Source organism: Tyto alba, unplaced genomic scaffold, assembly GCF_018691265.1.
Source record: "Tyto alba isolate M040663 unplaced genomic scaffold, T.alba_DEE_v4.0 Super-Scaffold_28, whole genome shotgun sequence".
NCBI classification, from domain to species: Eukaryota; Metazoa; Chordata; class Aves; order Strigiformes; family Tytonidae; genus Tyto; species Tyto alba.
Window position 1 is genome coordinate 16,005,167 of NW_024881302.1, and position 22,029 is coordinate 16,027,195.

Here is a 22,029-nt window from a genome sequence, read left to right on the forward strand (position 1 = left end):
AAAGACGTATTTAGGACTCAGGAGAAAAGATTAAAAGGCTCCTAAAATTAACATTAATAGCAATCACACAGTGTAATCTTAAAATATTTTTAAGGTATTAGGGACATAACACCTGGAGGCTACAAATGCAACTTTCATGACTGCTTCAGATAAATTACCATCTGCTGTTGTGGTTATTCACTGAAATCACACGTAAAAGGGTGCTTTCACAAATACACAGGGGTAAGTAAACAAAAATGTGGCTCCTACACTTATTAATATATTTAAATATTTACTCCCAATGATTAAGACACACTTAAGGTGAAATTTCACCCTTTCCAGTAAGATATTATTAATACTGCTGGACTGAGTTTCTGTCATTGACCTTGGGCTGTAACAAAGAGCAGGCCGGTAGCTCTGCAGAGAGCACATAAAGCAGTTTCCTTGAAAAGAAGCTAGAGAGGCACCATTAGAAATTTTCTGTGCCTACAGAAATTCTGTGATTTAAGTGCTATATTATCATATTGTGAATGTTTGTGTCATCTGTCATTGGGTGAAGATTCACACAGCACTCTCTCAAAGTTAAAATACCTTGCCAAGCTGCAACCCCCAGCCTGGTTGCTGTTCTGCAGCTGTTAAACAGTCTGTGCTGAAAATACTTCCTAGGTGGATCAGCATGCTGTTCATTAGCTTCTCTAATGAGAGGAAAAGCCAAAATAGACTCACTTAAAGTCAGGTATTAGGAGAAATAATCTCACCATATTGTTATTTGGTGAGTTCTTTTCTGTCCACGGTTTTATTTTATATGTATAAAAATTAAATAGAGTAAAAAAAGTAATTCAAAAGATACAGATGGCAAGAAGGTCATTTGACCTTTTGCCTTTAAATACAGTGGTCTAAACAGTGTATTTCTGCATGGAGTCTGATTTGAAACAGCAGAATCTTTTTAGCCAGAAAACAGGAAATATTTATAAAAATTTGATTATGTTTGCTTTTTTGTATTATCTTTCAACACTGTCTTGTCAAAGCATTGTCTCTTCCCCCCCAATTATGGCAAATAACTATTACAATTTTATTGGTAAATAAAAATACTACTTTCAATTTAAAATACCAGTTCTACTTTCTGTATGAAAAAAAAAAATGTGAAAACAGTATAATTTGAATGAAAGAGGAAAACTTGTTTTGCAAGCCTAAAAAGATAATTTGACTTTAGTTAACTTTAATTAACTTTTACACCTGCACTGAAGCAATGAGCCAAGGGGTAGGATTAGCCACAGTATATGATGCTAACTGGAGTTCAGTATTTATTATTTATCCCAGTATTTTGTAGGAATTAATTCATTTAATGAGCAGTCAGGCATTATGAATATTAAAACAGATTTTCAACATCACAGATATTTATGTCACTGGAGGTAACAGAGAAGATCTTTAATTGTGAGACAATAGGTTGTCATTTTTTCCCCTAAGTATTTCTCTTCTACACTCACACTTTTTAATCTCAAAACTTTCATCTCACTGATTCAACCCTAAAACACTGCTCGCTTTGCAAGCTGGATTCAGTATAAGCTTGTCTTATTGGGACACATTAATTCTTTAAGTGGGTAATTCTCCTTCTGGTTTTCAGTCTCATTTTACTGGCATACAACACTTTTTTTGAAAATCCTTTGTTAATCATTTCTGTTTCACTAGTTGTTTTGGTTTTTTTTTTTTTTTAAATATTCATTTTGGTTTTAGATCTGTTTCCTAATTGCAGGCAATAAATTTTCCAGCAGTGTTAGATTCATGATTCCATTTCACAAAAAAATGTTTCAGAACTGGTATTTTAAGCTTTCTTGGAGATACTGCAAAAGAACTTGACCATTCATTGGTGGTGTTAGGGTGTTTATGGACCAGATTCCAGTCTCTTAAATCCTAGTTCCTTACATTCATTCTAGTGACTCACATTCTGTTGCTACACTCATGAAGTGTTTTATTAATGGAGACTGAATAACAAACACCCACACTCTGGCACATTCACTTTGGGCCTCACAGGTTTTGTGGGTTTTTTTCTCTTTACTGGTACTTTTGCAAATTTGTTTACCATATCTCAGATTCCTGAGGCCTTGATAACATTATTATAGGAATGTTTAATCAAACCCACAGTTTACTCTGACAATATTTGGCATTAGTAACAGCTGTAACTCACTACAAACATTGAACTGTCAAGCTTATTCACATGAGATTTTTCAGTGGCTTCTAAAGAATCAAAAGTCATCTGGCATAAAACAGGTATTTAGATACATGCTATAACTCTGAATTATTCTACCATGACTTTTTGTATGCAAATAACAAGAAACAACAGATTTCTGCCAATGTTAAATATAAATTTAAAATAAAGCAGTAGCAACATAGAAAACTTGTATATTCCCCAAGTAAGCAGAAGCCGTATTCAATTGAATGATCTAAAGACAGAAGTAAAGATACTGCAGATGCCAAAAAAATGTGCAGGTTCAAAACTTGTTTAGTGAAATTCTAGGGAAGAATGCTTATTGCAGGTTATTAAAGGCAAAAATCGAGACTTCCTTAACAAACCATTATATCCAAGTCATAAGTTGGAGAAATTTAGGAACATATTAAAGATTATTGCACACCTGGTTTATAATACCTGTTACTGGCCATATTAGAATAAGGCATCCTGCACAATATTCTCACGAAGCACAACCATTGTCATGCTCTTAACAGCACTTTCTATCTTACTTAGGCAGGAAATTACTGGTAGGATGTAAATTGGAAAACACTGATGAGCAACATGCAGAATTTACAATTGCTTCAATTACTCTCATAAACCCTTCCTTTTTTTTAAAATGTCAATACTACAAGATTGCTTTTGGGAGCTTATTTCTTTCTGCCTTCTTTTTAATACTGTTCTGCATTAGGTAGATGTTTAGCTATTTCCTCAGAAGCAAATCTCTCAACATATATGCTTCCTTCATAGCTCTGCTGGATCTACATGAACAGTCAAAGGAAAAGCAGATAAATATTTTTAAAAGAAAACAAAAATCAAATGTCTTCCCTTACAAATAATAAAGTTAACGCAATCTGTTTTCATCCATTTGGTCTTTAACATCAATACATTCAGACTGCCAGAATCTCCAAATACGGTAACTGCAAATTAAATTGTTTTAATTTCTGGACATAATTTGTATTTGTCAAACTCATTTACATCCAAAAACATATTACATATGTCTGTTCAAACAGGTGCACCACAAATCCTTATTCTGAGTCTGACTGATTACTGCTAAAATGTTAGCCTATTATGAAATGCTTTGATCTTTCTCAAACGGACTGTTCACATGCTTCGGGTTAAGGATATCTTCAAGTACTCTGTGACATGAGGACATTTATGAAATCACTTCTTCAGTTACCTCACTTTTTTTGAGAAACACAGTATAAGAACCTTCTGTTTTCTGTTGGGTAAATAAGATGATGACTATTACGAAGGGTTTCTCAGAGCAGTAGCTGACATAATGTGGATTTTGTTGACTTGAACTCTTGGATGTCAAAATTATATCCTGTAAAACCTGGTATCATTTGACATAGAAAAAAGACACAGACATTTTCCCTGCACACTCATCTTAATATGGCCAAGAGGATAGTGTTCACTGTGCACTCTCAGGTAACCCACTATAAAGATTATTTCTGGAAAAAAATGAAACTGTATCGAACATGATTTTCCCAGGATGCAGTAAGACAGCATCCTCCAAACCAGATTTCTCTCTCTCCAAGGAAACCAGATACCTATTACCAGCCAAAGACATGTATCATTCAACATAGTGTATTACTTAAATAGTAGGTACCTAATTTCAATCTCTGTCAAATTGATACTTTCCCATTACAAGAAAATAACTTTCCTGACAATAAGACCCAGACCTTTTATGTACCTGATATTTCTAAGCAGCAACTGAAGAAAAAAAAAAAAAAATCAATCTTTCTTCCAATAAGGAACAGAAAAAAATATGCAAATACTGCCTAGTGTAATCTGTTTTATTGAAGAAAAACATTAAAACGTTCTATATTCAAAATAGCTTCTATTCTACTAGTATTACATATATTCTCTGCCAGGTAAGACTAGAACTACTGAAATACTACTCCACCAAATTCACCAAGAAAGACATTTTATGCTTACCAGAGAGGCTTGATGATTTGAGAGGCAGCAGAGGCAGTATTTGCCTTTGCAAAGGAAAACCGGAGGCATATATAGGAAGCAAAGGAAGTGAGTACCAGTGTCCCACATTTAATGTAGCTGAAATTGAATCTAGTGCAAAACGTTTTTCCAGAAGAAAAAATTTTGAGTAACATGATGATGGTTGAATTTCTGCTCTGAAGTACAATCTTTGAATCCTCAAAAAAAGGAGAAAACATTTCTGTAAATCGATTGTGAACTATAATTTCCTACAAATTGTCACTAGATGGCATCTTGTCATCACACTTTAAATCTCAGAGTTCATCACCATTGTCACTCCCTGTGTCAGAAAATGCTAAACAGAAAGTGTCCTGATGAGATTTCAGTTTACTGTAATGTGTAAAATCCTGGTCTTACCATTATGTAATACATACTGTCCTACTGGAAGTCATCGCAAGCGTGGCAGAAAATTAATATTCGTATTTGGCTTCTAATACATATTGCAAAGCATATATAAAAGTGACAGCAAAACTATTAAGGGGAGTTAAAAGGGGCTAGTGGGGTGGGGTGGGCTGTTGGGGGGGGCATGTTCTAATTTATATTTCTCATCCATTGGAATTCTCAAAAGATTTTATTGTTGGATTTAGAAGCATGTTTTCTGGGGTTTTGATTGTTGTTTTGGTTTGGTTTGGGTTTGTTTTTTTTTGTTTTTGTTTTTGTTTTTTTTTAAATTCTGGGGTTTGATACTTTACAAACATTAATATGAACATAATGCAAAAGAAAACTAATGAAAATATTAACTGAACTATAAATACTTTTAATATTAATGATGCATCAATTTATTTGCCTCTAAGAGAAGGATAAAAGCATTAGAATGAATGGTATGCAATTCTCAACACACAGCTAAATAGTATTTGATGGGCAGCTATACATTAGTTAGAATCTTGCTTGTGCAAATATTTATGCAAATCAATAATTTTATTCATCTGTTTTCCAGTAGCACATTTTTGCAACTCCTGATTGAAAAAAAAGCAAAAGGAAAAGATTCAAAAAAAAGCTTGGCAAAATTATCACATTCCCTTTAGTTTCACTGGAATTATATAAGTAGAGATATACAGGACTGCTGTATGAAATGTATAGTTATACCCTATTTATTACAGTCTCCTGCATTCCATCTACAGGAGCACACTCCACCCCACAAACAGTTTAGTACTGCTAAACTACATGAAAAACATCAGCTTCTGTACAGCTTTTATAGAACTTGCATGCTGACACAGCCTTTTCCTGTTTTTTCTTAATCTCCATTTGCCTTTTCTTAGATTGTGAGTACGCTCACAAGCTCCTTCCTGAAAGTCTGTTAAATTCCAGTATTTAGATCTATCAAAAATTGAGTATTACTAATAGCAGCAAAGGTGTTTGTTTTTCTCCACTGCTTATTCTGCAATTCCTTTTAAAAAGAAGCCTGTTTCTGTTCATTTAACCCATAGCGTTTCTTCCTTAATCTTCCAAGTAGAAGAGGTGTGCGACCAAACTTGTTTGAGAGCCTTCAGAGATCAGTTTGTCTTATCCTTCATGAGTAACAACGCAAAGAAAAACCTACATAGACATTCACTCTATTCATAAATGTCCTTTTCATTGGACATGTCTTGGCTCTATGTATTGAGCTGCTGTCCAACCCCAGCTTTTCTTTCCACACTGGTACCATAAATATCCAAGAAGATGCAAAGATCTTCTATGAAATTTTACTTGGCATTTCAGCAGGTCTCTAGATTCACCTGCTTGTTAGCATTTGAATTTCCAGCTATGGGAAATTGCCTATTCTTATTTTATTTAGATTGACTTTTAACTCCTTGGCTAAAGCAGAGAAGTAAAAGAACTTCTGAAAGTTAAAGGCAGGCTGCTAAGAGAACAAGGCATTGCTTGGTATCATCACTATTGCCAGCCAAGACAACACCATACCATTTTAATAAATGAAAAAAAATAAAAACATCAACCTCTGTCAATTTATCCTAGAGATCTCATTTTTGAAGAATAATAAAACAGCTACAACTTTGCTAGGCAAGGCTAATGTCTGATAACAAACTTTCAGCAAGGTATGCACCTAATTTAATAACAACACACAAGTCATGACCTGATGGAAGAGGAAAAGAGTAGATTACAGGAATGTGAATGTAAGAATAAATCGTTGATCTTCATTTCATTTCTCATTAAATTATATTTATAAATTTTTTTTCCTATACAACCTATAATAGTAACACTATTTCATTATCTAAATGATGTTGGAGTATTTTCAAGGAGACTATTTCCATTCAACATGGACTGCAAACTCTAACCATTGGGCCAACACATCTGATGTGATAAGAAAACCACATACAGTAATAATGAGCAATTACACTGTAAAAAAGTTAGTTATAAGGAATAAAAGTCAAGTTTCTTTAACTGCTTCTAATGTTTCATATCCGCTGTGAATTAACACAGCAATAGATTTCATGTGCCTGTACACTCAAAAGCAGCCAGACCTTGTGATATAACACTTGACAAAATCTTCCCACATTAGGCATCTCAGGTAAAATTTTGACCTCATGCCAAACTCAATTCACATGCAGCGAAACCCATAAAATACTCTCAGATCCACATGATAGAGCTGTAAAGAATCTTCCTATATTTTGCAGCAGTTCTATAGATTAGGTTGTGAATTTAAAATGAAATTATCAAGATTTTCCCCAGATTATTTTTTTTTTTTTATTCTCACAAGTTAGATCAATTCTACAGTATTGTTTGAGATACCTGCACAATGTACTTTCCCTTCTCCCCTGTGCAGAAGACTCTCCCCTGCTGCCCAACATATTATCCAAATGTTCTGTGATGATGGCTAGGGAGAATTTGTTTTTTCTTTCAATTCTATTCTTGTCCAGACATTTTTTTAAAGAATGCTGGTGCTAAAATACATCCCATTGAATAGAAAGCTAAAATTTAAAAGACATCCACCTTTTTTTTGCAAGCCATTATCTCCAGCTAATAGACATCTCTCCCAAAGCAGCAGCAAACATATGGCAACTTCAGGTAGCTAGCACATTTCTATTCAGATCACAAGCAGCAATTCATGCCGTGATTTTATTTCTCAGCAAAAATCATTATTGTCCCTACTGAATTACCCTGGAGAGTCCTATTTTACTCCCAGTGCCTTTTCTCAACATCTCTAGATTAAAAACAGTACATGATATTTGTTATCAAACATCAATATATAGACAAGAATTTGAGAAATTGAGACCAGGGAAAAAGTAAAGTCATTTTAGAAAACTTAAACCTTTAAATAAGCAGGAATGAGATTTTAAGGTAGCCTAGGAGAAGAGTATGAAACTGAAGATAGAAAAAGGAGTTTAGCTCTTAGAGGAAGCCATAAGAAAAGGGACAAAAATGGTAGCATTCTAGCCCAAATACAGCCCTCTGGATTCTGGCAGCTAGTCATCTAACAGCTTCCTAAAGCTTCCCAATAGTCATCTCTTCAGTTAGATTTTCTTAACTCCACAGGTATAACATTGCCTGATGAGATTTAAGAACAAAAGGAAGGTTTTAAAAGGCACAATCACTCAGTTTAATGAAAACATCTTGAATTATTTAACAAACAATCTATTAAGCAGCTATACCTATCAAGAAACATGAACTGCGATAGGTCTGATTCACCACTGAGTTACCGCTGTAGTTTTATATCACTAACTCCAGCCATTTCAATAAAGTCTCAATTATGTAACACAGAAGTAAATTCAGTCCATGAGTTTCAGCTGCATTACAGTTTCATATAGGATCTGTCACTAGGAGCTGGAAAAGCAGCCAACAATTATTAAAAAAAAAAAAAAAAATACCTGGAAATAAGCCTTTCAGGCTCTGGAACTGGGGCATTATTTAATAATTCATTCTTGGATCCATTTGAATTCTCATCTGTCAACTCTCCTTTTATTGCTAGATATTTCTATAAGCAATGATCTGGCAACACATTTGAAAAATCTATGTATTCTTTCTCATCCATCACAACAAACAATTTCCCAAGCAACAACAGAGACTGTAATTTCAAGAGAAATAAGCTCAACTCTTAAACTCATTTTTTATGCCATGGTTATGTGGCATCAGAAATATCATGGAAAGCATGAAACCCTTTTCTGTTCCCATCACAACCCTCTTCAGTAGGTCAAAAAACACCGCTACACTTGCCTTTATAACTCTTCCCCTCACCCAAAAATAAGCAAAAAAAGCAGCAATTAAAAGTCTACGTTAGTGAAGCTCAAGCAAGACAACCGAAATCCTGTTTTTTAAGGCAGTGCTTTGGAATTTGAGAAGACTTTCTTACAGGCGAAAGCAACCAAATCATTCAATCATAAAGTTTAAAAAAAAAAAAAAAAAAAAAAAATCAGAAATTCCAGGTTAAGTTTGGTGAACAAATTCTGTAAAGACTTCACCCCACTCCTCCCCCACCCTTTTTTTTTTTTTTTTTTTAAAAAGAGAAGAGGAAGCTTTTCAATATAAAATGACAGGTTTTTATGAAAACTTATTCTGCACTTGTAGGAGACCATTTTATATTTTAGAAAATACATTCAGCCAAAAAAGCACTTCATCATTCTTCAAAACATCCATTTTTAATGGATACAAACATAATTTCAATGCAAAAATATGAAACACAATAACTTAATTTCTAAAAATAAACCTTCACCTCATACCTTTGAAGGCTGTTCTAGTAGGAGGGAAGTATCAGTGTCAGTGCAGAAAGAATTACTGAAAGAATATATTATTCCAAAACTTAGTATATCGTTTAAAAAAGGATTCTGTCAAATTATCATAATCAGATAAATTAAAAACATTTTGTATATATTTTGATCTTTCAAAAAAATTTTATATTTACGTTACTATGACTAAGCAGTTTCAAAAGGCAGTGGTTTGAAACTGAAAGACAGTGTTGATTTGGAAAAAGTCCAACCACCTCCTTCTTTCAAGGAGCTTCTAATGTTTAAGGTTCGTGTTTAAAATTGCATAAATTATGCCTGGAAAATGGAAAAAAAGTGTTTGCCAAACACTTTAAATATTGTGTATTTCCTTATTGTGATGTAACTCCACATTGCTACAACCTCAAGTCTGAGGGGATACAATTTAGATAATCACAAGCAAAGAAAACCACAAAAAAAAAAAAACAACCAAACAAACAAAAATCACAACAAAAAATCCTAACCAAACAAAAAACTCCCACTCAAACGTGCCTAAAGTAACAATGTCAGTTACTGGCATCATCCAACCAGAGGCACTTGAAAAGGCCCTATGGTATGATATTAGCGTTTTAGAGAGACAAAAAATGATTGAATGGACTTGACTCCAACGAGTGATGAACTCTTAGTGACATCAAATAGAGCTGAATATCAACAGCCCCTTTGTAAATCAGGCCTATAACACCTCAGCATAAACTTATTTTATGGTACACTTATTTCCCGCCGAGTGATAATGGAAAATGAAGGATAGGTGCAGTATAGAGACAAACTAGATAATTTCTATTCTTTAAGCCAGTATAAGGTAATTCCTCTTGGTCCAGTCCCGCTCAGTTTTCAAGCAATGGCATTATTCTTGTGAACACTTCCGTCTTGCATGCCACTGAACTTGTCCAAACTCTTTTTTTCCTGTGACAAACCACAGATGGGTACGCCATTGCAATGTGGAATTGCAGGGGAGCTTGCAGTTGTACCCCACCCTACGATTTATTCAGATGCTGTCCTACTCTGCATAGCAGGGAGACACAACCTGAAGCCAGGTCTGTATGTTGGTCTGATACAGTTAGTAGCACACAAGATAGGTTCACTGGGCTGTTAATGCACTTATACTGCAGTGACTCTCATCGGTTTTATTCAGTTTGGTAACTCAGATCTTCGCTATACTATATATTCAAGTATTAAAGAAGATTTAAGCAAATTCAAGTACAGTCACTTAAAAAGCAGCAAGGTGTCACAGGTAAAAATTGGTTCCAGTGATTGATGACTGAAACAATATAAAAGAAAATCTAAACTCAGTTACAGAATCTAATCTATTCAGCAAAATACTTCTACTTACTGGACCTTGAGGACTGTTCTTGGCACTAGAAACCAGAGTCATAACATCAGATTTATAATCCTGAAAAGAGAGAGGAGGAAAAGAAATTTTTTTAAAATCAGATTAAACAGACCCATTTCCACTTTACATAACAAGAACAAAGATCAACATTGAGCACCACTATAATTAGGCTCAGAGGAATCATTAGTAAACATTTGATTACAGAGATTTTCATTGCTATTCATCTTATGCATTAGACTCTCTTCACTAAATTACAGACTTTTTTGGGTTTACTATAATGATCCCCAAGAAGGCTTGTATTCTTAACCCGATTTTAGAAGAGTGTGGTGGGAAGGACAGGGTGATGATACAGCTATTGCCTTTCAGAAGCTCAGTCAAGAAGTCCAATACACTTCCTGAACTAGGTCTGCTCAGCCTTGCTGTGAAAGTTTGGATGACAGTTTCTTAGCTGCCCAAAAACCTCTTGGCATCTTATGAAATGACTCTGTATTCCATCAGAAGGATCCTGGTTTATGTGCCCCCTTGGCAGCAGCCATATGATGTTGTTGCAGCCCCTATAGCCTGGGCTGCATGGCAGGGTCCCGGCTATGCTGGCAGGCTCACGGCTGTGTTGGCTCATCCTCCTTGCAGACGAGTCTACATTTGGGTACACCCTAAGCCAATATCACATTCCCAGTTTTCTATCCCTCCTGGAGCCTCTCCTACATCCAAACTGGCATTGCACGTGTGTGGACAAAAAGCAGTTTGGGGCTTGGGCATATCTTCTAGGGTCTTTGCAGTTATGGCTGAAGAGACCAGAATGTTGGGGTGTAAGGAACTGAAGGAATTAATGCCTCAAACATTGATTGACATGGAAAGCCTCAAGGAGAAGCCGTGGCCTTTGCGATTAGCCCAAGGAAGCACAGAGTGTATTGAAGGATGCACAGCACCACTTCCTTGTGGCTATATTGCCAAATTCCTTAGGCCTCAAATGAAGGAAATGTAGCCTGAGTGAACCTGTATGTTCAGGCTAAAAGAGTGATAAGAGGGATAAACACCGGGCACCAGATCTGCTTCTCTGTCTAGTATGCTAATCAGCTGATATGGCGAACTTAAAAGACGACAGAAAACTTTGCTGTGTGTGCACCCACCACCCAAGGTTACAGGACCTGAGACAACACTGTAGCCTGGGGTGGTGATCCAGATACTTTGACTATCTTTCTCTCCTTTTTCTTTTCTTTCCTTTATTTTCTTTCTTCTTAACATCCTTTTCCAAGTTTAAGTTGTTTCTACCACAAGTAAAACATTTTAACTGGTCATTTGGTGTCATTTCACCTTAATTTAACCCGAGAGGATCACAGAACCTCTATGACTCCCTGGGCTCCCAGTCCGGGTCATAACAAGGGGAAAGAAAAATAAGGTATATGACTGAGGTACAGATAGTGTGAGAATAAGCTGACTGGGCTGCTGTTAATACAATACAGAAACAAAGGCTTAGAGAGGTTTTTACATAGGTTATAGAAGTGCCACGGTATCTAAATACAGACACAATAAATACAGTTTGAAGACTCAAATCAGTTATTAGAACTACTTGTGAAAGGATATGTTACAAGGTAGTTGACATGTTAAATTTTTGTCTCCTCCCTAATGAACACAGCCATTACATTCATATTTTTATTTTGAAAAGATCTCCCAGGGCTACCCTCCAGTTGTCTTGCCTTTCCTGTCAATAAGATCAGATTTCTATATCCAAGTGAAGCAATGCAGTTCTTCCTAATGATTGGGAAAAAGCTGAAATTGAGGCATGTCTGGCAAAGACAGCTGAGAGTAACTGCTGTAAACTTCTTTTAATTATTATTAGTATTTTCAAGTATGCCTCCAGATAGTAAGCTACTAGATCTTTTATTTACAGGAGATGCGCTATGATCCAGTAGACAGAACATATTTCAGGGAGTTGATCATAATTCCCTGGTACTTCACTGCATGACCTTTCTGCATTTCACTCCTCTGCATCCCAGTTTACCCATTAATATATGGAGGACTATTCTACTTTCTTACCTAAAGTGAAGCTTAATGTCTGTAAACTGTCTCAAGAGACAGCTGTTGCAGAAACACAGCAGCTTGAAACATACCACAATTGCCACTAACACATTAAAAGAATTTATGGGCTACAAAAATTAACATCTCTAGTGGTATCAAAAATATTCTCATTATTTTTCACTTTTCCTCCATATACTTCAAGTCAAATCACAAAAGGGTCATCTTATGCAGTAAGCATCCATTTAACATACTAGTTCCTGAAAAGTACAAATAGGAATATCAGTTGCTTTCTGTTCAATTTAGCCATAGTATACATTGACTTCTTTATAGGAAATGCCAAGAAACAGACTTTACAAGACATATGTAGATGATAAACTACCATCAAAATTGGCCAACAGACAAATTCCTACAGTCCAGTTGCATCTGCTCCCCACAAAGGAAAACAGTCACTTTTGTCAGCTGTGAGAAGCTGCAAGCTCTCCAAGACTGGCAAACAAAAGCACCAACTAAATTGTCTGTTATGTTTTTCTAGCCTCTGTGAAATTTAATAGTGCTTCTGCATCCTTACTGCTGTATCATAAGAGGTACATTTTCTACATTTCAGGTTTTCTTTATGTTTACTCTTTTCACTCTCCTGTTTCCTTCTCTTCCTTCACCTTAGCTACTCTATCTTATTGCTACCACGTACAGTTCAGCCACCCCATACCCATTTTACTACTTCTGCTTTATTATGCATATCATACAAACACAATGTACACAGAGATACAGTAGGATGTATGTTCAACTCTTTGTATTCAATGCTGGTTACCTTCTACTCTGTCTTCTAATTAGTATGCTCTTTCTTGTTACAGAGCTATCATGCAGTAGGTTGCATGGCTGACCTTAGATCATAGTTTCACAGTGCTTGTAAAGGGCACTGTAAGAATTCAAACTCCACAAGATAATCATTTTGCAGGAATGTTGCTCTTGGGAGACTCCCTGGGAGAGGCAGGCTGGCAGACGTACAAAGAGACAGCAGATTTTATTCTATACAACCCTCTCTTTTCCAGAAGTCAGTGCCCTGCGTTCCAGATAAATGTGACAGGTATTTTGCAAATATAATTGTCCCCCCCCCCCCCCCCCCCCCAAGCTGTGCAATGCTTGGATAGCAGTAACAAATTAATAAACAGCTTTGGACCAATGTTGCATATGGGACACCTACTTGGAAATCTTGCGATGTGCTCCATATTAATAACATGCTTGCCACCTGTGATAATCTGGGGCATAATGAGCCAGAAAATAAAAGCAAAATTAGCAAAACTCCTCAGCCAAAGGTTATTTTTAAGGGTCTAGAGAACTCCAACAATTGTTCAAACTAACATAAGCCTGTTAGCAAGAGCATGAGTCCCTTCCCTAGTAGTTCCAGAAGCTTGGCCTAAACAGACTGGTATGTGCCAAACACCAATCTCTTCCTCTTGTATTACAAAGACTGAAATAATCATTCACTCACTACAGCTGCAATAACAGCATTGCAGTGCAGCTTTCTGATAAACAGAAGTGATTAATTCCAGCCTCACAATGATCATAATGATTTTCACCTAGAAGACATTCTCCTATACATTTTCTGTATTTAAAACAAAAAAAAATTGTTTTGTGAAGCTGTGTTCACACTCATTTTCAGTAATGTCATAGTAGTATCTCATATATGATCAGATTATGCAAAGTATCATGCCATTGACAAATCATTTAACTATGCACTTGTCTTGGAGTTTACAGGAAATGCAAATCATGTCACTTCAGCATTGCAGCATTTGTGGCAGCACAATAAAGAAAAACTTTCTCCCCCCTATAGAACGATACTTCACATTCCTATCAGTGCCTCCTCCAGGTAATTTCTTTTAGTTCTCTTGTTTCCATGAACATTTGTATTTGAAGATGATTTCTGCTTGGTACTCAAAGATGGAACTGCAACAATCGTTTACAGGCTATTATCAGGGCCCATTCTGTTGTAAAGGGCAGCTCTGCTGTCTCCACATCAGGCTTTCCAGAAGTTTCTTATGATTTTCTCTTCTATCCATCTGCCCTTACAGAAATCATGAAATAGCATTTAAACGCACCCTAAATTTTATGTGGGGCATACCCTTCTCCCCAGCCCTCAAACTGAAAGTTTAGAGTAAATGTCAGCTTACACACATTACTATCCATTCTGCCTTTAATGGGAAAAATAAATTTTGGCAGACTTTCCCCAGTGTTAAAAGTCTTAGCTACTCCCTGGGGATAGAAAGAATCAATGCAAGTAAGATCCATATTTTCTTTCTTGGAACACTACTACTTCCAGCAATTTATTTGACTGACTATGCCTCTATTACCATGTAAATTGTTTCAGGCTGCAGGAAAAAAAAGTATTAATCTCCCCTCAGTAAGTCATAAAATAAAGAAATCAATTTCAAGGTCAATTTAGTCTAAATAACACCTGCTGCCCTTTTTGTAACATGCAGACTCCTCTGAAACACTAAGTTGCTGTCTATAAAGGCATCAATATGCAATGTTTCACATAAATCAAGGTAACGTATGGTACAGTACAGCCTATTTTCAGTGTATCATTGAGGCTTAAAAAAAGACTCAAAAGAGGTCCCTTGTCATCATACATTTTCAGTATAAGCATAAGGCTTTATAACAGAAAACTAAAGCTAAGGAGCTCTTTTGTGCATAGAGGTCTGATTCTGTAAGAAGCTTGTATCTTGTAAGGTTTTGGGGATATTGAGAGATTCTCAGCCCCGTGCAGGAAGTATTCAGATCCACAAAGGCTGAACCTCAAAGCAAGAACTTCATAGAGGGGAAAAAAAGCAGTGGTAGACACAAGAAGAAATCTTTTCTTCTTCTAGTGGAGAGCAGAACAGAATGACAAGGAATGGAAAGGAATTACGGTGATGATGGGTTTTTTCCCCTCAAACCAAGAATTCGGGAAAGGAAAACAACTTGCAAGTTTCTCTCCTGCTTGCATGGAGGGAAAACTTTTAAGTGAACATCCATTTTTCTTTTTGATTAAAAATAGTCCTGTTTTTCTTTTAAGTATACTTAGTAGGTTTTCATGGTGTCAGAAGGCTGCATCTGATGGCTCTATAGATCCTGTACATTCATTCACTGTTTCCTGAAAAGGTCACTTTGAACTCTGTTACCTGTCTGGACCATAACAGAAAAGCTACAAAACCACTGGGTAGACTGGTGAACATGGTTTTCCCCACTGTGGTAAACACTTTCCCATAAGGTTAATACCACTGTTTTTCCTTTCCCATGTACAATTCACAGCAGTGCTGGTGTCCCTCTAAATACAAAGTCCCTGACAGTAATTCTGAGCTGCCAAGTAATCAAGAAGGACAGTTATCTGGGACAAAATGAGTTCAGGCAGAGGATTCTTTTACAAACATCCAAGACACTCCAAGTCTTTGTAGCAGGGCTGAAAATGTAAGGATGTGCAAGGCTGAGCAGACAGCAAATGGAAATCAGAGTATAGAAGACGATGGTTTAACAGCAAGAGCCATTTAAACAATTAACAGATTTTGGTTTCCCCAAGACATATATTACGGTTCTTCAGAATACAGAATTTCCCAAAGGTTTTTGCCAGGCACACAAAGAATGGTGCTCCTACACAGAGTGCCACAATAGCAGCATTCTCTCTCTAGCAGCTGGGTGGCAAAGTGGTAAGTGGTATCCAAGGCCTTTCCATATTTTATTGCATAGGTGAATCTGGCAATTATTAAAAGGGTCTTCACGTCCTATTCTACACAGCAGAAATAAATTCCTATTGTACACAGAGGAAAAAAAAACCAAACAAACAACAACAAAAAAAAAACAAACAAACAAACAAAACAAACAAAACTAAAACAAAACCAGTGATGTCATTTTATAGCAGGGAGTAAGTTAAATGTCAGACAATACTATCCCTATTTCACAATCCATAATTAGCAGTGGAATGTGTAACAATTTTATATATAGTCTTTATATGTATTCAGCTTTATATTTAAACTATCTGGCAGAACAAGTTTCATTTAAAATAATCAAAATATCATTTAATCAACTCTAATATTTGCATGTATTTATAGAGTATAACTAGTGAAAATTATATTTAAAGGAAACAATAATAAGGAATGCTTCCCACGTCCAACAGATAGCACTCAGTGAGTCAAAACAAAGGTTACTTATAAATAAATTTGAAATATAAATTCACAGAACAACCTGTCATTTATTGGATCTTAGAAATTTTTATGTATTGGATATAAGAAAATTTGTCATTGTTGAACTCCATGGCTCTGAATCCTATCTAATATAAATGGTTGTGTGTCAGGAACTGCCAATATAGTTACAAATTCAATGAGTCAAGAAACAAATATGAGACTTACTAGAAGTGATGAGCATATTAATGTTATATCATGTAAAATTATACCGATATTCACTTTGCAGTTGAATGTGTCAAATAGCGTGAGATTCCACAATCGGAAAATAAATAGAAGTCTGGAATGGCTATTCAAGTGCCCAAAAGCTTAGAAATATGAAGAAAGAGTGACTTTTTTTAAAACTCCGAGTGTGTTGAGGTTAAAAGAAACAGGTATAACACTAACATTTTTCACTATGAGAACAATCAGCCACTGGAATAATCTCCACAGGGAAGCGCTGGATTCCTCAACATCGGACACTTTTAAGATTCAACAGGACAGGGTGATGAACCACCTTGTGCATACCGTGCTTTTGCCAAGAAAGGTTGGACCGATGATCCTCGAGGTCCCGTCCAATACAGTGTTCTATGATTCTGTGATATAATTCTAACATCAGAGATGCATAGCAGGAAAGAGTAATGTAAGAAATGGGAGGAACATTTCTTCCACAGGAAATTATCTTTTCAATATGCCAAACAGAAGATTCAAAATGCTGAACAATGACACCCTGGAAAGAATATGGGGAGATGTTTCCTGAGGATGTAGAATGTAAGCAGTGCAAGAAGAAATCTAGAATATTCCTAACTACATCTGCTCAGCTGAATTGTTAAATATTTCCTAACCCTCAAACAGTCAGTGAAGTGGGTAAATTATGGCAGGATCTGCTGTGAAATCAAGTTGAAGGAAGAGACAAAACAACTCAAGAGTTAAATAACTACTTTCAAAATGTAATCACAAAGAAAAGCACTAAAATGAGGATGTCTGACATTGCCTATTTATCTCCTGAGTAGAATTACTTTAGGTTTACCGAGGCAGAAGCTTTCAGTAACCTACAAGTCTCTCAGGGACGTTTATCTAGGAGTGTTAAAAGACAATCAGGAACAGAATCTGCAGAGTAATGATCATCACCACTGAGGTCTCACAGTTTGAGGAGTTCATCCTTGCACTGTAATAGCCAGTAAACATCCCCACATCTCTTGGAAAATCTCTACTGCCCTTGGGTACAGGTAATACTGATTGGTAGACCTCAAAGTACAAAATTTCAGCTGAGTTCAGATAAGAAATAAAGTTTCTGTCTTTGCTCGAAGCTCAGAGAAACTCAGCTGGGCTGTAATTCTACTCAAAACAGCCTCATATAATGTCTCCACTGACTCCTGGCTTGCACCAGCTGAAGCAAAAAGTGTTGTACTAGAAATCTCACAGAAATATACTCCCATGGCACTCCATCATTGCACCATACCATCAGGAAATATTAAATATGTGATCTCTCTGATATTTTCTTTAAATAAATTTAAAGACAAAAGATCAGACACAGGAATGTACCCTGATCTTCCACCACCACCACACCCCGCCCCATCCTGGCACAGAAAAATGTCTTATACTACATATTTTTTGATCAGTATTATTTTCAGATTTATTTCTCCAGAGTGGTCTACCTGCCTTATCAGAGAAACAGAAAATACTATTTGTAGTAGATACTTTTAATGTGATTCTGCGGCATCAGTTAGAATGGAGCTATGCACAAATCTAATTTAATAACTAACTGGCATCAAGATCTGCTAGGGGCACCGCATTAATTTTATGCTAATAGCGATGCATTTTAACTGCCTTTCATTCTCCTACCCCAAAATGCTTAGGCAAGTTAAGTTATATGAAAGTTTCTAGGACTGAGACTTCAGAAATGAATCAATTATAATCATCATTACTGTGTTACTAGGAACAATTACATGAATCTTTGATGTTTACTCATTTACAATTAAATTGGTATCTCTTACACTTACTGTAAAATTAACTGGTATCTACATGTTGTCTTTTTCTTAAAAAGACCAGAACATATACTTTCCAGTCTTTGATATATTGCATACTGTCCCATATATGTTCAGTATTTCTGCCTAGGCAGAAATACCAAAATGTGTGTTGGGCCAACATTCTAAAATCTCCTTTGTATGGGCTGCTGTGTTTCTAATACGACAGTCTTGACTGAGAAAGTAAATATTTCAGTGACGTGGAAAATTAGAAGTTTATACAGGCTAAATGATGGCTGCACACCCCTCTTTGCTTTAAATCACTTTAGGAAACATGGTTGACTACATCCCAACTACCAGATGAATATCATATAGCATCATCTAGCTTTCAAAAACATTTTCATTTTTCCTTCCTGCTAATACCAATAGTATGCCATAGATTCTACATTCATGGCTTTTAAATTATAAGGACTGATAAAGATACATATTCTAAATATTAACATGTTACACCATGTGCCATGATATTTGATATGTAACCTTCCCTCATCATTAACGCTCATCATTAAAGCAGTATGCTGTGCACTGATGTGCAGGATGTGGGTAGTTCCTCCTAAGAGCATTTTAACACTTAGTTTGCTTTATTCAGAACAAATTTTAATGTATGTACCACCTGTTATTTGTTAATACCTTATAACTATTATAACTGTTCTCTGAAAGTGGTTTCGATGCACAGCTGCAATTACAAACCACCTTCTGCTCTGAACACTTGCTGTTTTATCACAGATTTCTAGTGGGACTGATAGAAAACTACAGTTACATATTTCAATTTTTGTTAGACTACTATTATGCATGTTATTTTTCAGGAAGGTTGATGAGGCCTGAAATAACAGGAGATTTCTTCATTTTATTGAAGAAATATATATAAATGCAAACAAAAGTGAGGAATCAATTCAAAATCCGAGGACAGCTCTCCAATAAATAAAAGTAAAATGAAAATTCAGTTGCATGCAGCTATTACAAGCTCATATAACTCTCTGGCAAGCTAGCACTTATAGCTCTGTGTTTATTTCTGTCAGTATAATATGAGGAATGCTCTATCAGTTGGAACTGGATTACAAAAAATAAGATTCAATTTAAGAATAAATGGCATGAGTCCTGAGGGCAATTTAAAATGTGTATATATTTAAGAAAAATAAATCCATACAGCTTGCAAGAAATAATACTTTGCACAGTAAGTTTATGAAGGTATACAAGCTATGAAATTATGTAGATAGTGCTAACATGCTATAGTATATGCCAGTTCAAAAGAACCAGCAGTAAAAATATAGTAACAATAGAAAAGGAAGGCAATAAAAAGCTGATGCTCTGAGCAAGTACTGTAACATGCACAAAGAATAGAACTTAAGGCAAAATCCTTGTATTGATTCTCCACAACTCCCTCCCTCTTCTATGACATTTGGTTAATGTGCCATTTTTTCTATGACACCTTCTAGAAACTGCAATAAGAGCGGTCAAATGAGTTCTGCAAGAATTTTCAGTGTCTCTATAGTGCTTTAAGGTATTACCAACTTGGAGGAAAACCATGTGACTGCATTAGGAACTGAATGAGAATGTCCCTACCACCACTCCATGATGTACATATGGCTTCTTCTTACAGATTTCTCCTCAAAGATGGATGTATGGAAGTGAAACCATAGCTAGCCCAGAGAAATCAGTTGTAGTGAAGTCTATGACCTACAGAAATGGGGAGTTGTGTCACTATTTCAAGACCACAAATATATGCCAAATTTGAACTTTCATATAAAAGCTTCCTCTTGCTAATGACTTCCTTAAAAGCATCCACCTTTTCCAAGATATTAAACTGACAATTATAGTATGTACTGAAATGTGTCATCAGCAAACTTTGAACTTCCAGGGAAAAACAAATTCAGGTAAACAAAATCATGATGGGCTTAAATCAAAACTCCAGAGAAACAGAGAATCCTTCCATTGATTCAAGCTCAAGGGGAAAAAAGGCAATAGGATGACCTACAAAGACACAAACTTAGTTCAGAAGCATTTTAATTCTGCTTCTGTATTATTCCAGATTTTTACCAGTGAAATAGTTCACAACCAAATCAACTGTATCTTATTCAAATATACTCCTTTCACAGGCACCAGCCCTTGGCAAACAACAGTACCATGGCATATGTGCAGGTATTTCTAACTGACAGTGACATATTCTATTTGTTAGGAGCCTCTAGTATTTACTGCCACTGTTGAGAATTAATTCCTCAAACCAAAGGTATAGGCGAGCACGTACCTTTGGGAAATGAAAGGGCACATGCACTCAGAATGGTGGCTTGACTTCCTTTTGGCCAGATAGAGAAAACATTCAAGTAATATCAGATCCAGCATCTTGTCTCTAGCACAGACCTTTACTTCATGTGTTCCTCAGAGTGTACTTAGCACAAATCGGAGCACATAAGAATAGATAACAGTTTCCACTCATGGAACTCAGGCTGTCCTTCACAAACTGAATGCGTCCATTTAAAATAAGGGAAGAACCCTGTATTTAGGCTTTCTGAAAGTAATCTACATTCCTTGGGCTGCAGTTAAAGGAGCTCTTTGTAATGATTACTGTCCTACTGTAAAGTAGTTCAGTATCCACAAAAACCTCTAAGCAGAGGAGAGAAGGTAGATGTACTCTTCTGAGAGAAATGCAAATGCATCAGAACAGCCCCCAAACCCAAAGAAATTAAGGCACAGGCCTTTCCTTGGAGACACACAGAAAAGCAGCATCAGCCCTCAGAAAGAGGAGAAAATGTGGGAACAATCTGGGCTGAAGAGACCATCACTCGCCTGCGCGGCAGCCCAGGCCAACTCACGACCAAGCCCTGTGCAGGTAGCGCTATTAATAATAATAAGGCTTTCAAACAGAGACACCCTTGCCCTTTTGTAGCCACAGTGCTGAATCATAACCTAAATAAGCCACTGAAATCAAGCTTCTCTCCAACCTAAAACTTGTTGCTTAAAGTAATCAAAATGCTTTCATTTATTCATGATAAAAATTCCATCTCTCATTGCTCCCCGAGTAAAGCTGGGCATCAAAAGGATTTGTGGTTGGTTTAGTTTCAAGGCATGAAGATGTGCAGTCAAAGCAGATGGCTGTTAGTCAACGCAAAATTATATGTGACAGTTGAGAATTCACTTCTGAAACAGACACTAAATTCCAAGGAAAGATCTTTAATACTTTCAAAACACAGAACTTACCTAAAAATAAGCTTTTGGGAGTATTAAACAAGAAAGCTTACAGGAGAGAAGAAACACTTAAACAGAATAAATATTTAAAATAGTTCCTCCTGATTTATATAAATGACTTGGCAATTTTCTAAATCTTTATTGAAAACTGTGTAGTGAGAATTTTCACCAATTTCACCTTATTTATGGACACGGAATTGATACCTAGGTACAACTCTCTCTAGTCTTTCCATAATCTTGTTCTTATAAGGATACTACGCAGCTTTCCTGTAGGAGATTTTTTACACTTTGCTACAAAGCATCCAGCAGCAGACACTACAAACCCACACTGCTTGCTGGTCTATTTGATTACAGGAGTTCCTGTGTTCTTGTTGCTCAAAGGAAAAAA

General features: G+C 36.1%; 1 protein-coding gene across 13 annotated transcripts in view; it reads right to left on the reverse strand.

Annotated features, from left to right (window-relative positions):
- Window positions 1-22,029, reverse strand: part of RBFOX1 (RNA binding fox-1 homolog 1) — a 1,320,820-nt gene that overhangs the window by 1,157,985 nt on the left and 140,806 nt on the right. For all 13 annotated transcript variants that reach the window (XM_042798374.1, XM_042798373.1, XM_032983544.2 and 10 more), the window contains exon 2: window positions 10,226-10,285. In XM_042798374.1, coding sequence (XP_042654308.1) covers window positions 10,226-10,285 — 60 coding nt within the window. The remainder of the gene's footprint in view (window positions 1-10,225; window positions 10,286-22,029) is intronic.